Source organism: Takifugu rubripes, chromosome 4, assembly GCF_901000725.2.
Source record: "Takifugu rubripes chromosome 4, fTakRub1.2, whole genome shotgun sequence".
NCBI lineage: Eukaryota > Metazoa > Chordata > Actinopteri > Tetraodontiformes > Tetraodontidae > Takifugu > Takifugu rubripes.
This window is the reverse complement of record NC_042288.1, coordinates 2,431,749-2,451,535: the sequence shown is the minus strand read 5'-3', so window position 1 is coordinate 2,451,535 and position 19,787 is coordinate 2,431,749. Positions and strand designations below refer to the sequence as shown.

Genomic DNA, 19,787 nt, shown 5'->3' with positions numbered 1-19,787 from the left:
CCAGGGTCCATTTGTTGGAAAACAGGATTTATGATTTCATGTGGGAGATTATGCAAATATAAACATGCGAAGGTGGTGCGTTTGCCTGCTGTGACACTGTCCCTGAAACTGTCCTCACAGGGCTCTGATAAATGATGGGCTGTCGTCTGGGAGGAAATAAGTGACAAAAATGACTGATAGGGACGGCAATGTGTCAACAAGATAACAAAAAAACACCTTATTTCATCTGTCGTGCAATAACGGCGCCGTAAACATGTTTGGCAGTGGCGCTTCAATGTGGGTCAAAGGGGAGTAAAAGTGTGTTTTGTACAGTTTTTAGAGTGGAAGAAAGGAAGATAGCTCTCATTTAACAAAGTATTAAAATGATGGACACCATCGGGTCCCTGTATCCTCAGTTCTGAATGTAATTAAGAAATGCCAGAGAAAACTCCTAATGGGAGTTAGGAGCAGTCAGGAGCAAAATCTGGAGACGTGTATTCCTGTTCAACCGGCACAAATGTGGCCTCCAGGACCTCTCACGTGTCCTCGCCACAAAATTCAGCATCAGAAGGGGTTCGTTAGTGGCCACGTGTGAATGGCCTCTTCTCCTCCTGAGGAGGCTCTGAGACATCACCTCTCACCTGTTCACAATACAGTAGTGAAAAACCTCCCCGGGAGGAGAAGAGGCCGTTCACGCGTGGCCACTAACGAACCCCCTCATGTCACGCCCAACCCTAACCCTAACCCTGTCTTGGAGTTACCCAAACTCTTTTGTCCTGCACCAAAAGCGCCCCGGAAATGCCTCTAGTCTCTAGAGCGCTTTCCCAGTGGCGAGAGAGCTGTGCACAGTGGTCCTGAGGTCCCGGAGGGAACATGCCGCTTGGAGTTGGAGCAATGCTGCAAGGGCCTGTTCTGGTGGGAACATGGTGACCATGGCATCACCACAAACAACAGGTCCCCGTTTCATCTCAGCCAACATCGTTTCTTTCTTGATGGTGAGGGGATAAAACATATCCGTACGGCTTTTCTATCACGTTCAAGCTAATGGCAGCGTTGAGAGGTTTACCCCATTTACCTCTCGACACTGCCGCTAATGTTCTGTTTTTTCTGTCAATCAAAAAAAAATGTGTAGCTACACAATCTTGTATGGAATCGCAGACATGAAGGTCACCCAGCTCTGGAAATCCCCGCTGATGTTGCAAAACAACCCATTAACTGGACATATTACACTGATACTTTGTGAAACAGCAAGAGTACGAAACGACAACGCTGACGTTCCTTCTGCCCGTTGTTTGGCTCACAGTTTCCTGGCTCAGATACAGGTGCAATGACGACGTTGTCAACACGGTGACGTATGAGAGGGAGGAAGAAAACAGCCGAGCACCTCTCAGCAGGAGGCCAGATGATGTGTTGTCACTGTGAAAACGGCTAAATGTAAATTTAGGAACATCCAATCACACACATGAGAGCACTTGAGTAGGTGCTCGTCTGTGTCATGACAATCAGAAGAAACCAGTATACAGGTGTCTTCCCCAGTATTTAAACCCAGCCTTGCGCTCCCCCTCTACCAGATCACTTGTGTAGTGTGCCGGACTCTCCACTGTTGGTTTTATGGACTGATTGTACTTACATAAATGGTGGCATCAGCTATAGGTTTATAGTCTTTGTCCATTTTTGAGAGCCGATCCTTCACAGACTTTTCTTACCTTCCTTAAATCAACTTTCCCTTGAGTGAATAAAATAATAATGTGCTTTAGCCGTATAGATTACATAAAGTTTGGACTTCCTTTAAGATGGCTGAGATTAAGGCAGTTTAATTTTAAGCTTGTTGAAAATAAATTCCAGCAGGACAAGAAAACACATCAAGACCAGCAAGAGAATATAACGGAATTGAGTCCTGAGCTGACTGACTTCCAACTTGGTGACGATACGGCGAGGAAAGAAGGGACCTGGTCTGGCTAGCATCAGCAAAGCTATGAGAGAGAACCAACAGAACTTCCTCAAAGAACTGACAACATTCAAAAACCTTAACATGGACATGAGATAAGAACATGCCGTGCTAAGACAAGACATGGAACGGGAGTTTGGAGAACACAAGGAAGAGGTAGAAGAACAGAAGAAGAGTCTACCTGAAACTCAGAGCTGTGTAGCTGCACTAGAAGAGCGGAACACCGAGGCTCCAGACGGCGAGGATCCAGAAGGTGATAAAAGAAACACCTCAAATGCAAGACAAAACAACTAAACTAAGCAAGGCCAAGGAGAACGATTATTTGCATATTTGGGTTACCTGAAAATATTGAAGGGAACTCCGCTGCAGCTACGTGGAGCAGTTGCTGAAAAGCAACCAAGGATCCAGTTGGACCCCGACTACCCCTCAGCGATACTCCAAAAATGCCCCAAACGCTCCAAAAATGCAGAGCGTACCAGTGCTACCAGACTCCCTAAACAAAAATCCGTATCCGCTGTCACATAGGACGCTAAAGACGGGACACAATGGGGAAAAAATTGCAGCTGGATGCACCAAATGAAGTTGAAGTCCATTTAACGACTGAGATGGACCCTTTGCTGTCCATTATTACCCTCCAGGCAGGCATCCCATGACCAGACAGGCGCCTGGAGCCAGGGTGCGGGTCTCCCTGAGTCTGTGGATGGGCCGCAGTGCGTTACAAAAACTACCTGTTGTGGTGCAACAGGTGAAACAGTCGGCACCCGACCAGCCCGCGGGACCCCAGAGGGTCAATTATTCATGGGCTTCTTACACCACTTGTACTCCATATATTCAGTGTGTTAACTTTACTTTCACCTTTTATATACATCTGTTCCTGGAAATGAACTTTTAACACAATAGAGACGCTTACAACCTTTGCATTCATGAGGGATGGTGATTTTAAGTTTTCACCAATAACTGGAGCAAGAATTTCACCCAAAATGTGCAGTTTTGTACAGTAGCTGTACAAAGTGGACTTTGTACGTGTCATTGAAAGCTGGTACAGAACATCTTTGGTGCAGCTCTGCATCATAACCTGGGGAAGCTCAAGCAGTGACGGTTCTGCTGTGGAACACGTGCAGACTCGGGTAACAAATCCCAGGGACGCAGTCAGGGTCAAGCAGCTGCCTGGCCTTCAGGCTGCTGATAAGTCGGAGCCGTTGGTGCACGCAGCCCTAAAGTTACGTGTCCTCTTAATGGTGGAGGAACAGCCATTTTCAGCATGTGCCGAGGGAACACTGGTGAGAGTGTGACGGAAATAATTAACCTTCTAAATCTGAAATTATTCACTAATTGAATTATGCAGACAAAAAAAAAGAGAATCTGAGCTGTAGGTTATGTTTATAGTGTCTAACATCACATTAAAATAAGTCACACAGTTAAAAAAAAGTATATTCTTATAGATCTTCAACTCAAGAGGACGTTGCTTTAAAGCTACTGCGTCGTTTTCTGCATTAATGGTGCTTTTTATGATGAGTCAGCCCCAATGCATCCTCAGAGCCGACTCACGCTGGAGTCTGGACAACATGCTGACCACAAGCAGCAGCTCTTTCGCTTCCAAACACAGACATATTGTTTTAAAAGCCTTTACAATGTTGCCCGAAAGACCACAAGACATTTCACCACTTTAAATTTCAGGCAAATATTTATTTCTACTCATTTACATTCAGGTTACTTTGCATTATATACAGAATTAAAAGCAAAATTTACACCACATAGGCTGTTTAATGTGATCAACCAAAATAGACAGCAGGACATAAATATGTATTGGTAAATGTGAACATTTATACAAATACTGCACAACATACTAGTTATGAGAAGTCCAAAAAAATATTTCATAGATGTTTTCCATGTCACATTTACATCACTGAAAAAGGAACGCAACCTTTGTCTAGATGGGTCACTTCAGTAGGTGTTTAAGCTGGTCTTGAAGATTTTTAGAGTGCTCCACGCTGGAACACAGGTCAAAGGTCAAAAACTCCGTGTGACAGCTATAAATGTCTGCATTTGTTCACTTACTTTTTCTGAATGGCCTCTTGTCTTTGTGATGAACACACACACATAGAGAAATAGGTTTAGTGCAAACACAAGCTTTCATAGATGCCATCCCATCATAATACTCACTGGTACTGCAAATGTGTGGTGATGATTGACATTTTTCTCAGACTCTACAACAACAGAGGACACGTGAGGGCGTCGAGATAGTCGAGGGTAGAGATTATGTCACTGAAATGCTTTCTGTTTGCAAACTCACATCTTCAGAGTGTAGAATTGCATCCTCTTGGATCACCATATTTCTTGCTGCATGACCAAGAAGCTGGGAGAGGAGACACATGGTGATGGGTCAGGTTAAATACATGTCTTTAGTAAAGTAACGCCCTGAATCTATCCCCAGCGTTAGTTTGCTAATTACCTGAACAATGAATTACTGATTTAAATGCAATACATAAAATAGAAAAGATAAACTGCTTTTGTTTATAGTAGACTGGGGTTGTGTTGCAGCGGTTCCGCTCAGACATATGAGACGCGGGCAGAATTAAAACGTCTTTCTGTGGCAACACTGGTCATATTCTTTTACCTCCTGGCTGCGGGATCCCTTCAGGACTTGGCGAGTCAGAGCGATCACATCTACGCTACATGAGCCCACTTTGTCGGATAATAAACCTTTGACAGACTGGCCGAACCGCGGCTGAGACTCGGCCGACGCCATTTTCTGTTTTGATCAGCGACGGTGGGCGGCGAGGGTCAAAACAAACGTTAACGCGCTTCGTTTCCAGACGAGCATAGATACTAGAAACTGGGATTAAAGCGAATTATTTAAATTTGGATGTAAAAAATGTTTTTATAAAAATGTAACCGAAGGTCGGATCTCAATACATGATGTGGGAAAATGATCAAAGAATGAATCCAGTCAGTCAGAGTTACACTTTATTAAAAGGGCTTTACCTGATGCATGATTATGTAGTACAGTATATTAGACCAACATCAACCCACTATTGGATCAAAGGTATGAAGTTGTGTCATTTTCTTTTTCAGAATTTAGAGAACTTTGTTCCACAGTGTCTTTGGTTGTGTACTTTGCTCCGATTACTGGTTTCTTTCACATTACTTTGCAAAGATTCAGTGAACCACGTGTCATCTTATCATGAGCTCTGCCTGAAACAGTTGGAGTCAAGGACTTGACATTGAAGGCGCTCCATATAAACATGGCTCCGCAGCAGCACCTGGCCCTCCTGCTCCGCTCTTCTCTGATGCCCAGTGTCTGCTGACCCCTCTCTTGGAGTCCCTTTGCTTATGGATATGGACTGGGTTCTCTTTGTGTATGCGTTCTCTGCCGTGAACTTGGCTTTGTTAGCACTGCATCTGAAATTCAGGACTCCTGCTTCTGGCCCTCGTGGGCCACCCCGCCTCCCAGCACTTCCTCTGATCGGCAGTCTCCTGAGTTTGAGGAGCCCACATCCTCCCCACGTGCTGTTCAAAGAGCTACAGGGAAAGTATGGCCAAACCTATTCTCTGATGATGGGCTCCCACCGTGTTATCATCGTCAACCATCACGCACACGCCAAAGAAGTGCTGCTAAAAAAAGGAAAGATTTTCGCCGGGAGACCCAGAAGTGTGGGTAGTCTAAGTCTTCTTCGCCTTCTACATTGTTCCGGCAGCACTGTCTTACTTTTTCTCCTGTCCATCTGTAATGTGTGTGATGAAGGTTACCACAGATGTGCTGAGCAGAGACGGCAAAGACATCGCTTTTGGAGACTACAGTGCCACCTGGAGATTCCATAGGAAAATTGTCCATGGAGCCCTGTGTATGTTTGGGGAGGGTTCCGCTTCCATCGAGAAGATCAGTAAGTCTGCGTGTGTTGTTTCATGTATGTACTGGAAAAGTTCAAATGTGTAACCACTCTTTATGCTGGCTGGCTGTTTCCTCCCATGACTCTACTGGTAATATAACAACCACCGTCTAACCAGTAGACTCTGTAATTAACAAATGAGTTTGTGTGTGTGCGTGTGTACTTGTTAAAATCCTTATTCTACTAGCAAATTTAGGACATTTTTGGGGAGTAAGGACATTTAGGGTAATCCTCTTAACTTCTAAGGACTGGTTAAGGGTTAGGAGTTTAAGGCTGAGGTTAGAATTGGGTTTAGGGATAAGGATTAGGGTTGTGGTTAGTTGTGATGGGGTTAGGGTAAGGAGAGTCCCCACAAGATAGAAGCACAAGGAAGTGTGTGTTTGTTTTATTTATTATAAGAAATTAACACAGACAGCAGAAATAAATTCCACAGCAACTATTTAAGGTATTAATGCCGTGTTACTTTTAGTTTTATCTATGAATTACTTTAGGCCATGATGATCAGTGGCTGCAATATTAAACAACTGAAGCTGGTGTGTCACCTGTGTCCTGCTCAGTCTGCGCAGAGGCGGCGTCTCTGTGCTCCATTCTGTCTGAGGCCTGGACTGCGGGACTGGCTCTGGATCTGTCTCCAGAACTGACTCGGGCTGTCACCAACGTCATCTGCTCGCTCTGCTTCAGCTCATCTTACCGCAGAGGAGACGCAGAGTTTGAGGCCATGCTGCACTACAGCCAGGGCATCGTGGACACTGTGGCCAAAGACAGCCTGGTGGACATCTTCCCCTGTTTACAGGTGGGAAAACACACACACAATTATCGGGGCAGCATAGGCATCTCTTTGAAATACCCACCTGGCAGGCAACTCATCTATTAACTAGTGACACACACATCACAAACACCATGAGTTTGCAGTATTTTACACACCTCTGTCCAGCAATGATGTATTTCTAATATATAATCCTAATCCTCTGCACTGTGTTAACACTAACAATTACGAAAGATCACCTTTGCAATGATCTGTAGATCGGTAGGAAAATGTAACAAGAATTTGTTTTTAAAATGAATAAAATCAATAAAACTCTGGGCTAAATGTGTTTCCAATGTTGAGGAGCATCTGCAGAAGATGCTGCACAGCCGTAGCATCCATTAGCTTCTCTCCATAGCATATTTGCAGCAATAGGATGTTTGTTCCTGATGAGGAATCTGAAATCTGCCTCTCTGCCGCAGATTTTTCCCAATGCAGACCTGCGTCTCTTAAAACGGTGCGTTTCAGTGAGAGACAAACTTCTTCAGAAGGAATATGACAAACACAAGGTACGTCCAGCCATCAGGATCCATCAAGCTTCGGAGTGTGAGCAGATTTTAGCAGATTGATACGTCAGCACTCTCCAATCCCTCTAAAACTCACTTTTAAGTGTATCATATATCATTCCTCGCTTCTCAGGCAGCCTACAGTGACCACGTGCAGAGAGATCTGCTGGATGCTCTGCTAAGAGCCAAATGCAGTGCGGAGAACAACAACACAACGGGAATAAATGCCGAGTCGGTGGGCCTCACTGACGACCATCTCCTCATGACTGTGGGTGACATCTTTGGGGCTGGTGTGGAAACTACAACCACTGTAATGAAATGGGCCATCACATATCTCATCCACCACCCACAGGTGAGGGCGGCGCTGGTGCTGCGGTGTTTTTCAAGGCAGTCAGACTGCACCCGATCTAAGACGATGTAAGCCAGAAGCTTTTAACGGTTCGCTGGAGAGAATTCATCAGGATTTCTGTGATTTGTAGATTCAAAGTCGTATCCAGGAGGAGCTGGACAGTCGTGTGGGGATGGACCGCTCCCCCCAGCTCGGCGACAGAGGCAGTTTGCCCTACCTTGAAGCCACCATCAGGGAAGTGTTACGGATCCGTCCTGTGGCCCCCCTTTTCATCCCCCACGTTGCCCTCAGTGACACCAGGTACACGCATCAGTGCCATGGAGGGGACAGTCACTGTCACCAGCATCATTCCATGCTGGAGGACGTGTTCCTCACTGCGCCTTCATGTCTTTCTCTGCAGCATTGGAGACTTTGCTGTTAAGAAAGGAACTCGGGTGGTCATCAATCTGTGGTCTCTGCACCATGATGAGAAAGAATGGGAAAACCCAGAGCGCTTTGACCCAGGTGAGAGGAACTATCATGGTGAAGCCTTTCTACACGACATCTGTTTCAAACACTAGTTCAGCTACAACCAAACTGAAAACAATTGGAGATTTTCCCCTTGAAATTTGTTTGCAATTATATTAATGACATCATTGACAATTTATGAAATATCGCTGTTTATAATTTGCCTGCTAATAACTCACACAGGTCCCATTTCTGTTTATGTTTGACCTGAATAAACTTTTCCGTGTCTTTTATTCTATCTTGATGTTACTGGCATCTTTCCATATAAATGAGCTACAAACATCTGTAACTGAAAAAAAATATTCTTGCTTACTGACGTTCATACAATAACACATTTAGCATCATCGATGGAACGATTAACCTTCCTGTAACAAGACATTTGTAATGAAGTCTTATAAACAGGAAATCTAAAGGATCAAAAGCTGTTAACATGGGTCATTTTGTTTTCTTTTGTTTATGTTTGTTTGTTCCATTTGCTCCAGACATGAATTATATTGATCAAAAAGTTCTTCTTTTGTTGAGAATACACCACTTTGGCAGCCAAACAATCCAGCTTGGGCACATTTGAGTCAAACCTGTTGTTCTCCGCAGGACGGTTCTTGAACAGTGAAGGCACCGGTCTGGTCATCCCATCGTCCAGCTACCTGCCCTTCGGTGCCGGTGTCAGGGTTTGTCTGGGCGAGGCTCTGGCCAAGATGGAGCTTTTCCTCTTCCTGTCCTGGATCCTGCAGCGCTTCACCCTCACTGTACCATCAGGACACTCTCTGCCCAGTTTGGAGGGCAAGTTTGGTGTGGTGCTACAACCCACCAAATACAAGGTGAATGCTACACCCAGACCAGGCTGGGAGGGAAAGTGCAAGGCATGTTGGAACTAAACATGTTATAGTCCAAAAGTCTTTTTTTACATATACATCATACACCAATTAGCATGAATGCAGCAAGAATGGGACACATTGACATTAATTTATTGTTATTAATCCCTTGACACCTATTGTGACCATAAAGAGCTTCTGCTCAGAATGCATCCAGGGTTGTGTTTCTGTCCCCCCCAATGCTGGTTGATGCCCCTATGGTACATACCAGGAACCTGTTCTATGACACTCTCGTCCACTATTTTGCATCACCTTCTATTCAATGTATATGCAACAGTGAAATTAATAATTTATACTTAATTGAGCACAATTCAAAAAATCAAATTATTTTTTTTAAAAGTCCAGCATCAGCTTTCCATGACACTATAAATGAGCTGCAAGCATCTGCTTAAGGTAAAGTTATTTTACAGTCTACAGTCATCATCAATGATTCTTTCACAATAGAAACCATTAAACCAGATATTCTTGCTTACTGACGTTCATACAATAACACATTTAGCATCATTAATGGAACTATTAACCTACCTGTAACAAGACATTTGTAATGAAGTCTTATAAACAGGAAATCTAAAGGATCAAAAGCTGTTGGGTCATTTTGCATGGGTCATTTTGTTTCCTTTTGTTTATGTTTGTTTGTTCCATTTGCTCCATATATGAATTATATTGATCAAAAAGTTCTTCTTTTGTTGAGAATACACCACTTTGGCAGCCAAACAAGCCAGCTTGGGCACGTTTGAGTCACCAGACACCATGTAACACCACCTATGTCCAGCAGCACTTATCACACTCTCAGAGCTGTTTATTGTAGCCATAGTTGTAATAAAAGTGTTTTTGAAGTGTGTTTTGGAAAAGACAACAATAATATTTTGTAATTCAGTGATTCTTATTGGTTTGTTTTTTTTACACAGGTTTTGCCTTTAATGTGAATGAAGATGATCCATTTTGTCTTCTGGTTGTTTTAAATCTATCTCAGATCAGCAGAATATTCAAGAACTAATCAACAATTCAAATATGAACCAACACAGCTAATAAGCATTTATGTTCATTTCTATACAGTAGAAATTGCCTTAAACAGTATCTAACATTTTAACTTAAACAAGTTTTGTTGTTTGTTTTTTGACAAATCACAACTAACATTCAATGTATAGTGTAAAAAACAGTAGTGGACTGAATGTCTAGATGTGTCCTCTGTGTCTCCATCATCGTCCTAATCTCTGTGGCTTTATGATCAATGTAAGACACTCCTATTTTGAAAACATTCGCACAGTTTCTGTTTGCTATTATGCCAAATAAAGGTTATGTCCCATTTTGGATGCTTAATTTTAAAACAATTGTTGGATCTAATTTTAACCAGCAGAAAAATCAATCAAACGCAGAACAAATACAAATCCGACCTGGATCTTTACAGTCCAACGTCCCCTTGGGGAACAGTGTCTTCAGTGTTTCTTCTCCAAGTTCTCAACTTATTTTGACCATCAAACTTCAACGCAAGATTCGAATAACTTCGACTCAAAATTCGGATAACTTCAACGCAAGATTCGGATAACTTCAACTCAAAATTCGAATAACTTGAACGCTATTCTGTTTATTGTGGGGTAAAGTTAAAGACGAGGAGTGTTTGCCCCCTCCTTCAGAAGTAGCTGTCGGCTTTTGCTGGTGAGCAGTGATGCCCCCCACCCCCTACCCTGCCCTTCCCTCGCCCCGGGTTGGAGCGTCTGTGCTCCTTCATACACCTGTTTTGTTGGTGGGTCGCTGATTGACACGATGGCTCCGCCCCCTGCACTTGTTGTTATTGGTTCAACATTTGGATCTATGGAAATTTCCCCTCGCGACCCTAACTTCACACCTGACCGCAGGCCGTCAGCGTAAGAATGCGCGAGGCTGCGCGCGGACAGACGCTTGGCTGTCTGAGTCCCGCACGGAGCCACCGGACCCCTCCCACCACCGTCACACCGATAACCGGCGGCTGCGCTCCCCTTTAGCGGGTCCAACATGCCGCGGTCCTTCCTGGTGAAGAATCATCACAACGGCAGGAAATGGAAGTACAGCAAACTAAAGCCAAAAAGAGAAGGTAGGATTATTATTCTGTTTTCATTGATTAAGCCATTAAAGTAAAAATAAATAAAAATAAATAAATCAAACACAAAACTCCAGAGACTTGAATTTCGTCAGGTGTTTAGATTAGGATATATAGTCCCAACAGATGAGGACACCTAAGAATAGAAATAACTGAGGAATTGATATATTGCCAGGTTATTAATAGGTGACTGCACAGCGGGAGGTTGTAATTTCTATATCAAAATATTTATGAATAAAACATGTGACAGGTTTCAACATGGTCATTCTCACAATGATGCCGGCACAAATTCAGTAATCCGAACATCCAGGTTTGGACATTTACACCATTATAACTTTTCATTTAGACCAAAATAATTTGTAAAAAACAACAAAAACAAAACGTTATTCCTAAAAAAAGAAAAGAAAAGTTACATTCTTATGAATCTTTAATTGACAATAACGTCTTGGCTGTTTCAGTGAACCATATCAGTTTTATTGTGAAACCGTCTCTGTTGAATTTATCAAACCAGCAAGCTTCTGCATGCTTTAACAATTTAAAATATTCAGTTTGTTCTACCTCATTACCAGAAAGTTGTGCTGCAGGGAGGGAAACGGGAGATTTGTCCAAGCACAAACCAAACTAGTTTGTGTCCAGCAGGTGCAAAATCCATCCTCAGAGAGTTCCAGCATTGTCCCCAGATCCTTAAGAAAAAGGAGGGCCCCATTAAGCAAACTCGAGAGCCTATGTAGCAGCCTTCTCGGCCCCTTCTGACAAATCCCTCCTTCAACCCTTGGATTTGTTGCAATACACCCTTTAAAGTGAGCTTGAACGCCCCCCCCCCACTGTGTTGTCGAACAACCATTACCATCAGAAAAGAGCCGACAGACAAGAGCTGCTGAAAAATCAGACTTAGTTTTAAGGAAATTATACCGTTGAGGTATAAAAACATTTATTCAACTGTTCAACAAATATTTTATGTGAGAAAGTCTGTGAAAATATGTTAGAATATGATAGTTTAAGACTTTTCTGACATTGAGCAGGTAGCATGTTACAACTTCAAATGTCATTTCAACTGCCTTTTCTGTGTGAATTTAAAATTTCCTCTGATAAGTGGCCAAAATATCTCTAAAACCAAAGTGTTCCAGATTATCATGCCACCATTTTCTGCCGATTGTTATTTTGGGGACTGACTGCAATATGTGTATCTCAAGAGGGAACCACATATGTGTACATTAGGACACATAATTGAGACAAACACATGTGTAACATTGCTGGATGCCAGATTGTCCAATTGTAGAAATGTCAATCTTGATTGTAGGATTTTTGTTGTTCCCTTTAGTGCTGGTAGCATCATTTGTGGACAGTCTGCAGTAAACAGAAGTGGGGACACATGATTGACTACTGAGTTGCACATGCTGCTCTAACCCAGGTTTTTCAGCTGCCAATCATTATGTTTCATTCTGTGTTTGTGTATTCTTCAGAGAGCCACAGCGACAACAACGAAGACTCTTTGCTACACACTACCACCCCCCCTCACCCACACTGCCCTGTGTCAAGCCCACAGCTGCAAAAGGCGACCAAGACCATCTCGCCTTCGTCCTGCTCCTATCCCATCAGAACAGAATTGCACCTTCCTACTCCTTCAGACTCACCCACACTCTCCTTTTTAGGCCATTGTTCAGGACCCTACAGCAGAAGTTTTGCTCAATCCTCTGCTGAGGTGAACCTGGAGATCCAGCACATTGCAGGGGACAGCAGGAGGAGAGAGAGCCTCCACCCACCCTCCTTACCTCTGGTGACTATCTTCCCAGCTGTCCCTCCCAACTGCAGCAGCCTGGAGAGATTTGAGTGTTTGGACTGTCATAATGAGCACTTGAGTTTCATGGGTCTGGCCAAATGCAGGCAGCTCCGTTGTGAGTGGAGTAGCAAGAAGTACTTCAACTGCAAGTACTGCGAGAAAGAGTACATCAGCCTGGGAGCACTGAAGATGCACATCAGGACACACACACTTCCCTGTGTGTGTAAACTCTGTGGGAAGGCCTTCTCCAGGCCCTGGCTGCTTCAGGGACACATACGAACACACACAGGTCAGCAATACTCACACTGAGCAAGAATACCCACCTTGAAGGTCTTCTTTGGTTTTGCACCACAACCTCCAGAGAGCTTATCATTTGAGTGATATTCAGATTCTGCTATGGCCATCAAATGTTAACAATTTGATGCTTTGCGCACTTTCAGAGAGGATACACCTTTAAGTATGTGGTTACAAGTTTGCAATAATTATGATCTGGAGGAGGTTTGATTTTTATCTGCCCAGATTTACATGTATATCCATCCATCCATCCATGCATCCATCCATCCATCCATCCATCCATCCATCCATCCATCCATCCATCCATCCATCCATCCATCCATCCATCCATCCATCCATCCATATCCATCCATCCATCCATCCATTTTCTACTAATGCGTTATGAAGAGAGCTGAAGCGTATTGAAATTCCATTAGGGTTAAGGGGACATGGGTAACAGGTGATAGTTTCATAAGCCCAGTCAGTCATAGCCAACACCATTTTCTGAGCCAAGCCTGGAATAGCAAGCAGCAGTATCCAGCTGCCAGCAACAGAGAAGAAAGGGTAAGGAAGGAAGCCTCAGATCCTGTGGCCCAAATCCAGCTAGAAGAGTGAGTGGGGAGATCAATGATGCAGACCTGGTCAGCAAAGGCCAAAATACCATGCCAGCAGGAAGGCCCTCTTAAGTTAGCTGATGTCCAGAAGTCAGTGGGAGAAAGACAGGTGGTGAAAGAAGATGTCAACTGAGAAAGCAGTGGCCACAGAGATCAAAAAAATTGTACTCTGTGATCTGCTGGCTGAAATAAAGCAGAGTGAAAAAGATGAGAAGAGCAGAGCACCTCAGAAGACAACATAAGAGGAAGCAATGGACAAGCACCCCTACAGCTTTCTTAAAGGTCTCTCTAACCAAGAAGAGTGGGAGACATAAAAGTTCTGGTAGAGCACCTCAGGAAGACCTACTCTGATGAGTGGAAGCTTGAGCCAGTCACCATCCCTAATGAAATGCCACCAATTAATGCACCAGAACACCAAGTGAACATAAGGCTCCCAAACAGAGCCAGATGGAGAAGGCAGTGACGCAGGCAGGCAGCAGCTCCCGTGTTCAATGGTATTCCCAAAGAGAAGGACTCGTCAACCTTCAGCCTGTTTTGTCAGAGCGACCTGCTAAATGTAAAGGGAAAGATTTTCTGCAGTGTCCTGGCCCAAAGGTTCTCCATATTCCATTGATGCATGACCTTGCCAATGCCTTTGGTTCAGTCCCTCACAAAATCTTGTGAGTGATATGCCAATTCCACAGACCTGGTCAAGAGCTACTTTTGGGATCTACAGTTTTGGACTTCCAAATACCTCAGCGGCGTTCATATCTACAGCGACGGACCATGGCCTGGTGAAGCATTCAAGTGCCCCCATGGGGAGGCTGGACATGTCCCTCACTGACTCCTGGGACCCTGTGGTGATAGAAGCCCATTCTTCAAGTACTTCCAAATCAGAAGTGGCACAAACACTAGGAATTATAACGACCAGTACTTTCAGGAACCTTAACTTTTGCCTTGAGATTTTTGCTTTGTTGGCGTGTTGAAGATCAATCTAGCGATGTAAAGTCGATCCACCTCCAGCAAAAGTTCCAACGTTTCCTACATACAGTCTATAATAAATGCACTGAACTTCACTGAATTTCCAAGTCTTTTTCTTTTTCAGTTGTACATTTAATCTGTCTGCTTTACTTCTGCAGGAGAGAAACCGTTCTCCTGCTTCCATTGCAGCCGAGCCTTCGCTGACCGCTCCAACCTGCGGGCCCACCTTCAGCCCACTCTGAAATGAAAAGGTACCAGTGTGCATGCTGCCTCAAGACTTTCTCCAGGATTTCCCTGTTAGCCAAGCACCAGGAGGCAGGTTGTCCAGTGTCCTGACCGCCTGTTAGAGTCAAACTTTCCTCTGTTGTAGCATTGGGACAGGTCCACAGGAGAATATTTGAACTTGGTATACATCAGATTTGTTGCTTCTGCATGCGTGCAAAGAAACAGAGTACAATGAAACCTCTACTTACGAAATTAATTGGTTCCAGAAGTTGTTTCGTAACCTGAAAATTACATAAGTAGAGACACATTTACCAAGTCCCCAAAAATTCAGACATAATTTTTTTTACAAATCATAAAAAATGCATCAAAAGATGTAACAAATACATGTTACAATTAGATTACCGCACAATAAATGTAGGAATTCAGTGCAAGGCTTCTCCAGGAACAAAATGAACTGTATTACAGGCTAATCTTACATTAGCCGTCATTACTAGCAACGAACGTTAACACTTGTGGTAACACCGCCATCTAATGGACAAACATACGAACACCCACAATAAATAAAAGTGAAACGAAGGCGACGCTGGGATACACACAAACTTGTACATATTGACGTCCCTCCTAGCCAATGGGATGACAGGAAGATGCTAGGCGATAGCCAATGGCAGAGCATCTACAAGCATGTTTGCATTCGCTAAACTCCGCAAGCTGTGAGTAGCAGCGGTAGCGTATTTTTGACTTTCGTATCCTGAAATTTCTTTTGTAACAAGATGAAATATTTTCCCGTTGAGACGTTTCGTAACCTGAAAATTTCGCATGTAGAGACGTTCGTAAGTAGAGGTCCCACTGTATTACCGTTTCAGTTAAACCAAGCATGCACTCATTTCAGCCTCGTCATAATCATTTTGACTTGGTAATAGAAAAACTTCCATTTGCTTTTCACGATTAAGCTGTTTGTAAACTAAATGTGTACTTGCAAACGTCAGAGTGACATTTTCCCAACTACTGTTATTACATGTAACTGTTTTTGTTGTTCACTTATATCATTTGACTTTTAGTTATTGTGCATCTACTCTTCCTTAACAATATGAAACAACATGAAGGATAAGTAATAGGGAGATATTTCAAGAACATTAACAAAAAATATGAAGTATTTTTATTTTGTGTAAAAAACAAATTTTGTGTAATCAAAAATTAACGGCAATATAAAGCCACTACTGCTGCCTTTATTGTTATTGACTTATTTATCATAAAAGGGGGGTTAAATCAATGTCAGGAACAGCTGAATTGCATGTGTGATTGTTCTAATATCTCTGCTATTTTGATTTATTTTCTATACAATGGCAATGAATCTTAAAAATGCATTTGATGGAGACAAGAACTGACTTCTCGATCTTTTCCGTGATGCTGAAAGTAATAGAAAGAGAAAGGATGACTCTTTTTACCTGCTGTCCCAAACACTTCCTGCCCTACACCTGTACTGAGTCTGGGCACCTGTTGTTTGCCCAGCAGAATAGAAATGCAGTGATGTAATGGAATGCTATGAATAGGAACCATCACTGGAACAAGAATAAATATATTCCCAAGCACCAAGCCAGGTTCATTTTCAACCCACACAGATGCTATTCTGACTCCCCGCTGGCCTATAAATACATGGAAAGTTGTTATATTGGGCATGAACGCCAATCTCCAGCTCATAGTGTGTCAGTAATACAAGACTCCACTGCCAGATTTAGCTGCTTTCAAGACAAGATGCCTATAATTAGGTTACAATATCAGGGCCAATTTCTAAATGAGATCTAATGGCAATGAGATTATGTCATATTTTACATGCTGTGGAACAGTGCCAAATATAAAATGTTCCTTACACAATTACACAAATACTGGTATTGACAGGTGGAGCATAGTTTTAAAAGATTCACCATGTGCATTTTAGTGGGTAGCTAAACTAACAACATCTATACATTATGTTTTTGGGGGGTTTTGTTATCATGTTGATATATCATATGGTGCATTTAACCATTGACTGATACTGTGCTCATACAATCAGCCCTGCTATCATGCTCTCATAAGGACCCCATTCCGAAGCCTGGCTTAAGGATAAGGCTCAAGTAATCCTCCTGGTTACACTGATACCTGAGCTCATTCCTGAGTTTGACACCAAGATGTAGATCAAACTAACTCCTTAGTGGTTTTTTGTTTTGATTTATTTTGCTTTTTATCTGCAGCCATACGTTCTGGACATTCAGCTGGCACGAATGTGAGTTTGCACTAATGAGCTGCACTTGTGAGGTCACTAGTTTCAGTAACAGTACTATGTACAATGGACCTGGCAAATTTGGTAAAAATTGGCATAAATAGATTTCCTAGGTCCACTGTACAGCTTCTGACACTAGTGACCTCACAAGTGCAGCAGACCTGGGAAATCTATTTATAATTGGCATAAACTAGGCTTGGGATCCAAGACAGGGATGACTAATTGTAAGAAAGGGCACTCACAGAATTGGTAGATGAGCTAGACACAGAAAATGCAAAAGAAAACATGCATACATGCACACACACACACACACACGGAGCTCAATATGTCTATGCTGTCAAAGTGGCAAAGCAGGTGCTAAAAGTTCTAACTATGCCAAACCAAAGCACTACACTCTTATACCCCCCCTCCTTTTTCCACATCAACCCTAAGCTGTGCCTCTGTGTGTGTGTGTGTGTGTGTATGTGTGTGCGTGCGTGCGTGTGTGTGTGTGTACTTGATTTTCCATCATCTGTTGCATTAAATTGTAGGCAGAAATATATAGATACTCCACCCCACTGGATCTATTCTTTCAGAACATGAAAGAATAGATCCAGGTCCTGAGGTTCTTTGATGGTAGAAACATTCTTGTCGATGAGAACAATATCTCAGCCTGTCATACCCTTCTCAGAAGAGACTCTGAGTCTCAGCCTGCCGTCATGGTTTGGTTTGTAAGTCCGAAACACAAATCAGAACTATTGTCAACTATTGAAAGGCGACTCGGGTCTACATAAATGATAATCTCATCAAGGAGAGGTTGCTCCAGCCTTGAAGAAGATGGGGCTACAGCAGCAGGAGACCACAATGGTGCCCCTCCTGTTAGCCACGAACAGGAGAGTGAGGCAGCAATTCACCACAAGCTCACCAAAACCCTGACCGTAGAAAGATCAGAAAAAACATTTCCTGTCTGATGAGTCTGGATTTCAGCTGAGACATTAAGATGGTCGGTCAGAACAACATGACAAGCAGGAATCCATCCTGCCATGTAGCAACGGTTTACGCCTGTGGTGGTGTAACAGATGTATTCTTTGGCCCTTAGTACCAACTAAGCATCATTTAAACTCTGCAGCCTCCCTGTGGCTACTTCCAGCAGGATAATACACCACGTCACAAAGCTCGTGGCCTCCACAGTGACCAGGTCTCAGTCCAATAGGTCACCTTTGGGAAACTCTGCGAAATGTTTCCACACCTGGTGGAAAGGATGAAATGAAGTAGTCAGGCAGGTCGGAAGGCAAAAGAGGCTCAAACCTTTTACTGTGTGTGCTTGTGTGTGTGTGCGTGTGTGTGTGCCTGCGTGCGTGCATACATGGGAAAGAGGAGGAGAATTTTCACAACAGGATTGACCAAAGTTATTTTGTATTTCTTGAAAGAAAAACGAGTTGAGTGAACAGTTTAGGATGCTGTTTATCGTGAAGAATCCAAGTAATAAAAAGGAACAATGGTGCTACACATGAAAAATGTAACAAATATTTCTTTAAAAAAATGCTATTATTACATTGATCTGGAAAAGAAACAGCATGAAATTTATATTAGTGACCCCCTAAATCTGTCTGTGCCACCATTTACTCTTATTAAATCCAATTTCATTTAAAAAAAATGTATAAATAATATGCAAGCACACCCTGGAATAATACAGTGTATCTGTACATTAACTCCTCTGAACAAGGTTTTCCTCCTCTCTAGAATTTAGAGGAAAAATAATGGCACATGCTGCCCATATAAAGGAGTGTAGGATTTAAAAGCATACAGGCAGGATGAGAATGTAAATTCCTCATTTACGTGTTTAGGAAAGGGGACAAAGTGCAAAAAATGAAATTGAATTTATTGCTGGTTCTGCTTTGCTGTTCCTCCACATAAAAACATGATTTCCATGCCTGGTCATTATGGCCCTTCGGGGGGGTAGAACAGCTGCCTTCCACTGATGCAACCATACATAACTCTTGGTGGTGGATCACTCTGCAAGAGTCATTTATATTTTCACAACTTCATTGTCCCAAATGAAGTAGAAGGAGAAGTGGCTGATGTCTGATGTTATATCATTTCATGGTCATTTCTGAATATATACACTGCTGGTCAAAAATGTGGACGCACCTTTTCATTTAATGGTTTTTCTGTATTTCCCTGACTATTTCCATTTAAACTTCTCACGGAAGGCACCAAAGCACATGTTTTATATTTTAGATTCTTCAAAATAGCCTCTCTTTGATTAATGCTTTACACACTCTTGGCAGTCTCTCCATGAGCTTCCAGGGGGAGTCACCTGAAATGGTTTTTCAACAGTCTTGAAGGAGTTCCCCAGCGCCTCTGAGCACTTGTTAACCCTTCTGCCTTTACGGTCCATCTCACTGCCGACCATCTCGGTCGGGTTCAGGTCGGGTGGCTGTGGAGGCCGGGTCACCTGAGGCAACACTCCTCACTCTCCTTTGATAAATCGCCCTCACACAGCCTGGAGGTGTCATTGGGGTCATTGAAAAATGAATACTGGTCCAGCCAAACCAGATAGGCTGGCTTATCGCTTCAGCGTGCCTTCAGTGTCACCAGCAAAGCACCGCTGCACATCACACCTCCTTCCCTATACTGCAAGGTGACGCATGGATGGACGGACGGACGGACGGATCCGTTAACTTGCAGTTTCTGAGTTTCCTGACTTTGATTTTTGCGGACTGGCTGTAATGATGGGCTGTTGTTTCTCTTTGAATGGCTGAT

The 19,787-nt window shown here is 43.1% G+C and overlaps 2 protein-coding genes and 1 pseudogene across 3 annotated transcripts; 2 read left to right on the top strand and 1 right to left on the bottom strand.

The window, feature by feature from the left end:
* Positions 1–3,592: 3,592 nt before the first annotated feature.
* On the bottom strand, positions 3,593–4,715 carry borcs7 (BLOC-1 related complex subunit 7). Its single transcript, XM_003963611.3, has 5 exons — positions 4,545–4,715; positions 4,221–4,283; positions 4,091–4,134; positions 3,986–4,006; positions 3,593–3,918 (listed from the first exon to the last, which is right to left on the bottom strand). Exons 1-5 carry the CDS (start codon positions 4,674–4,676, stop codon positions 3,867–3,869), a joined length of 312 nt encoding a protein of 103 aa, XP_003963660.1. The 5' UTR covers positions 4,677–4,715; the 3' UTR covers positions 3,593–3,866.
* Positions 4,716–5,160: 445 nt separating this feature from the next.
* On the top strand, positions 5,161–10,162 carry cyp17a1 (cytochrome P450, family 17, subfamily A, polypeptide 1). 2 transcript variants are annotated; one of them, XM_029835714.1, is made up of 9 exons: positions 5,161–5,581; positions 5,673–5,811; positions 6,375–6,610; positions 7,045–7,131; positions 7,262–7,480; positions 7,608–7,777; positions 7,878–7,981; positions 8,576–8,802; positions 9,765–10,162. In XM_029835714.1, exons 1-9 carry the CDS (start codon positions 5,261–5,263, stop codon positions 9,780–9,782), a joined length of 1,521 nt encoding a protein of 506 aa, XP_029691574.1. In that variant the 5' UTR covers positions 5,161–5,260; the 3' UTR covers positions 9,783–10,162. The 2 variants fall into 2 exon arrangements, with proteins under 2 accessions (XP_029691574.1, XP_029691573.1); XM_029835713.1 differs by lacking the exon at positions 9,765–10,162 and having other exon boundaries at positions 8,576–9,758.
* A 101-nt stretch (positions 10,163–10,263) lies between these two features.
* LOC115249665 (protein snail homolog Sna-like) lies at positions 10,264–15,108 on the top strand (annotated as a pseudogene).
* Positions 15,109–19,787: the final 4,679 nt, after the last annotated feature.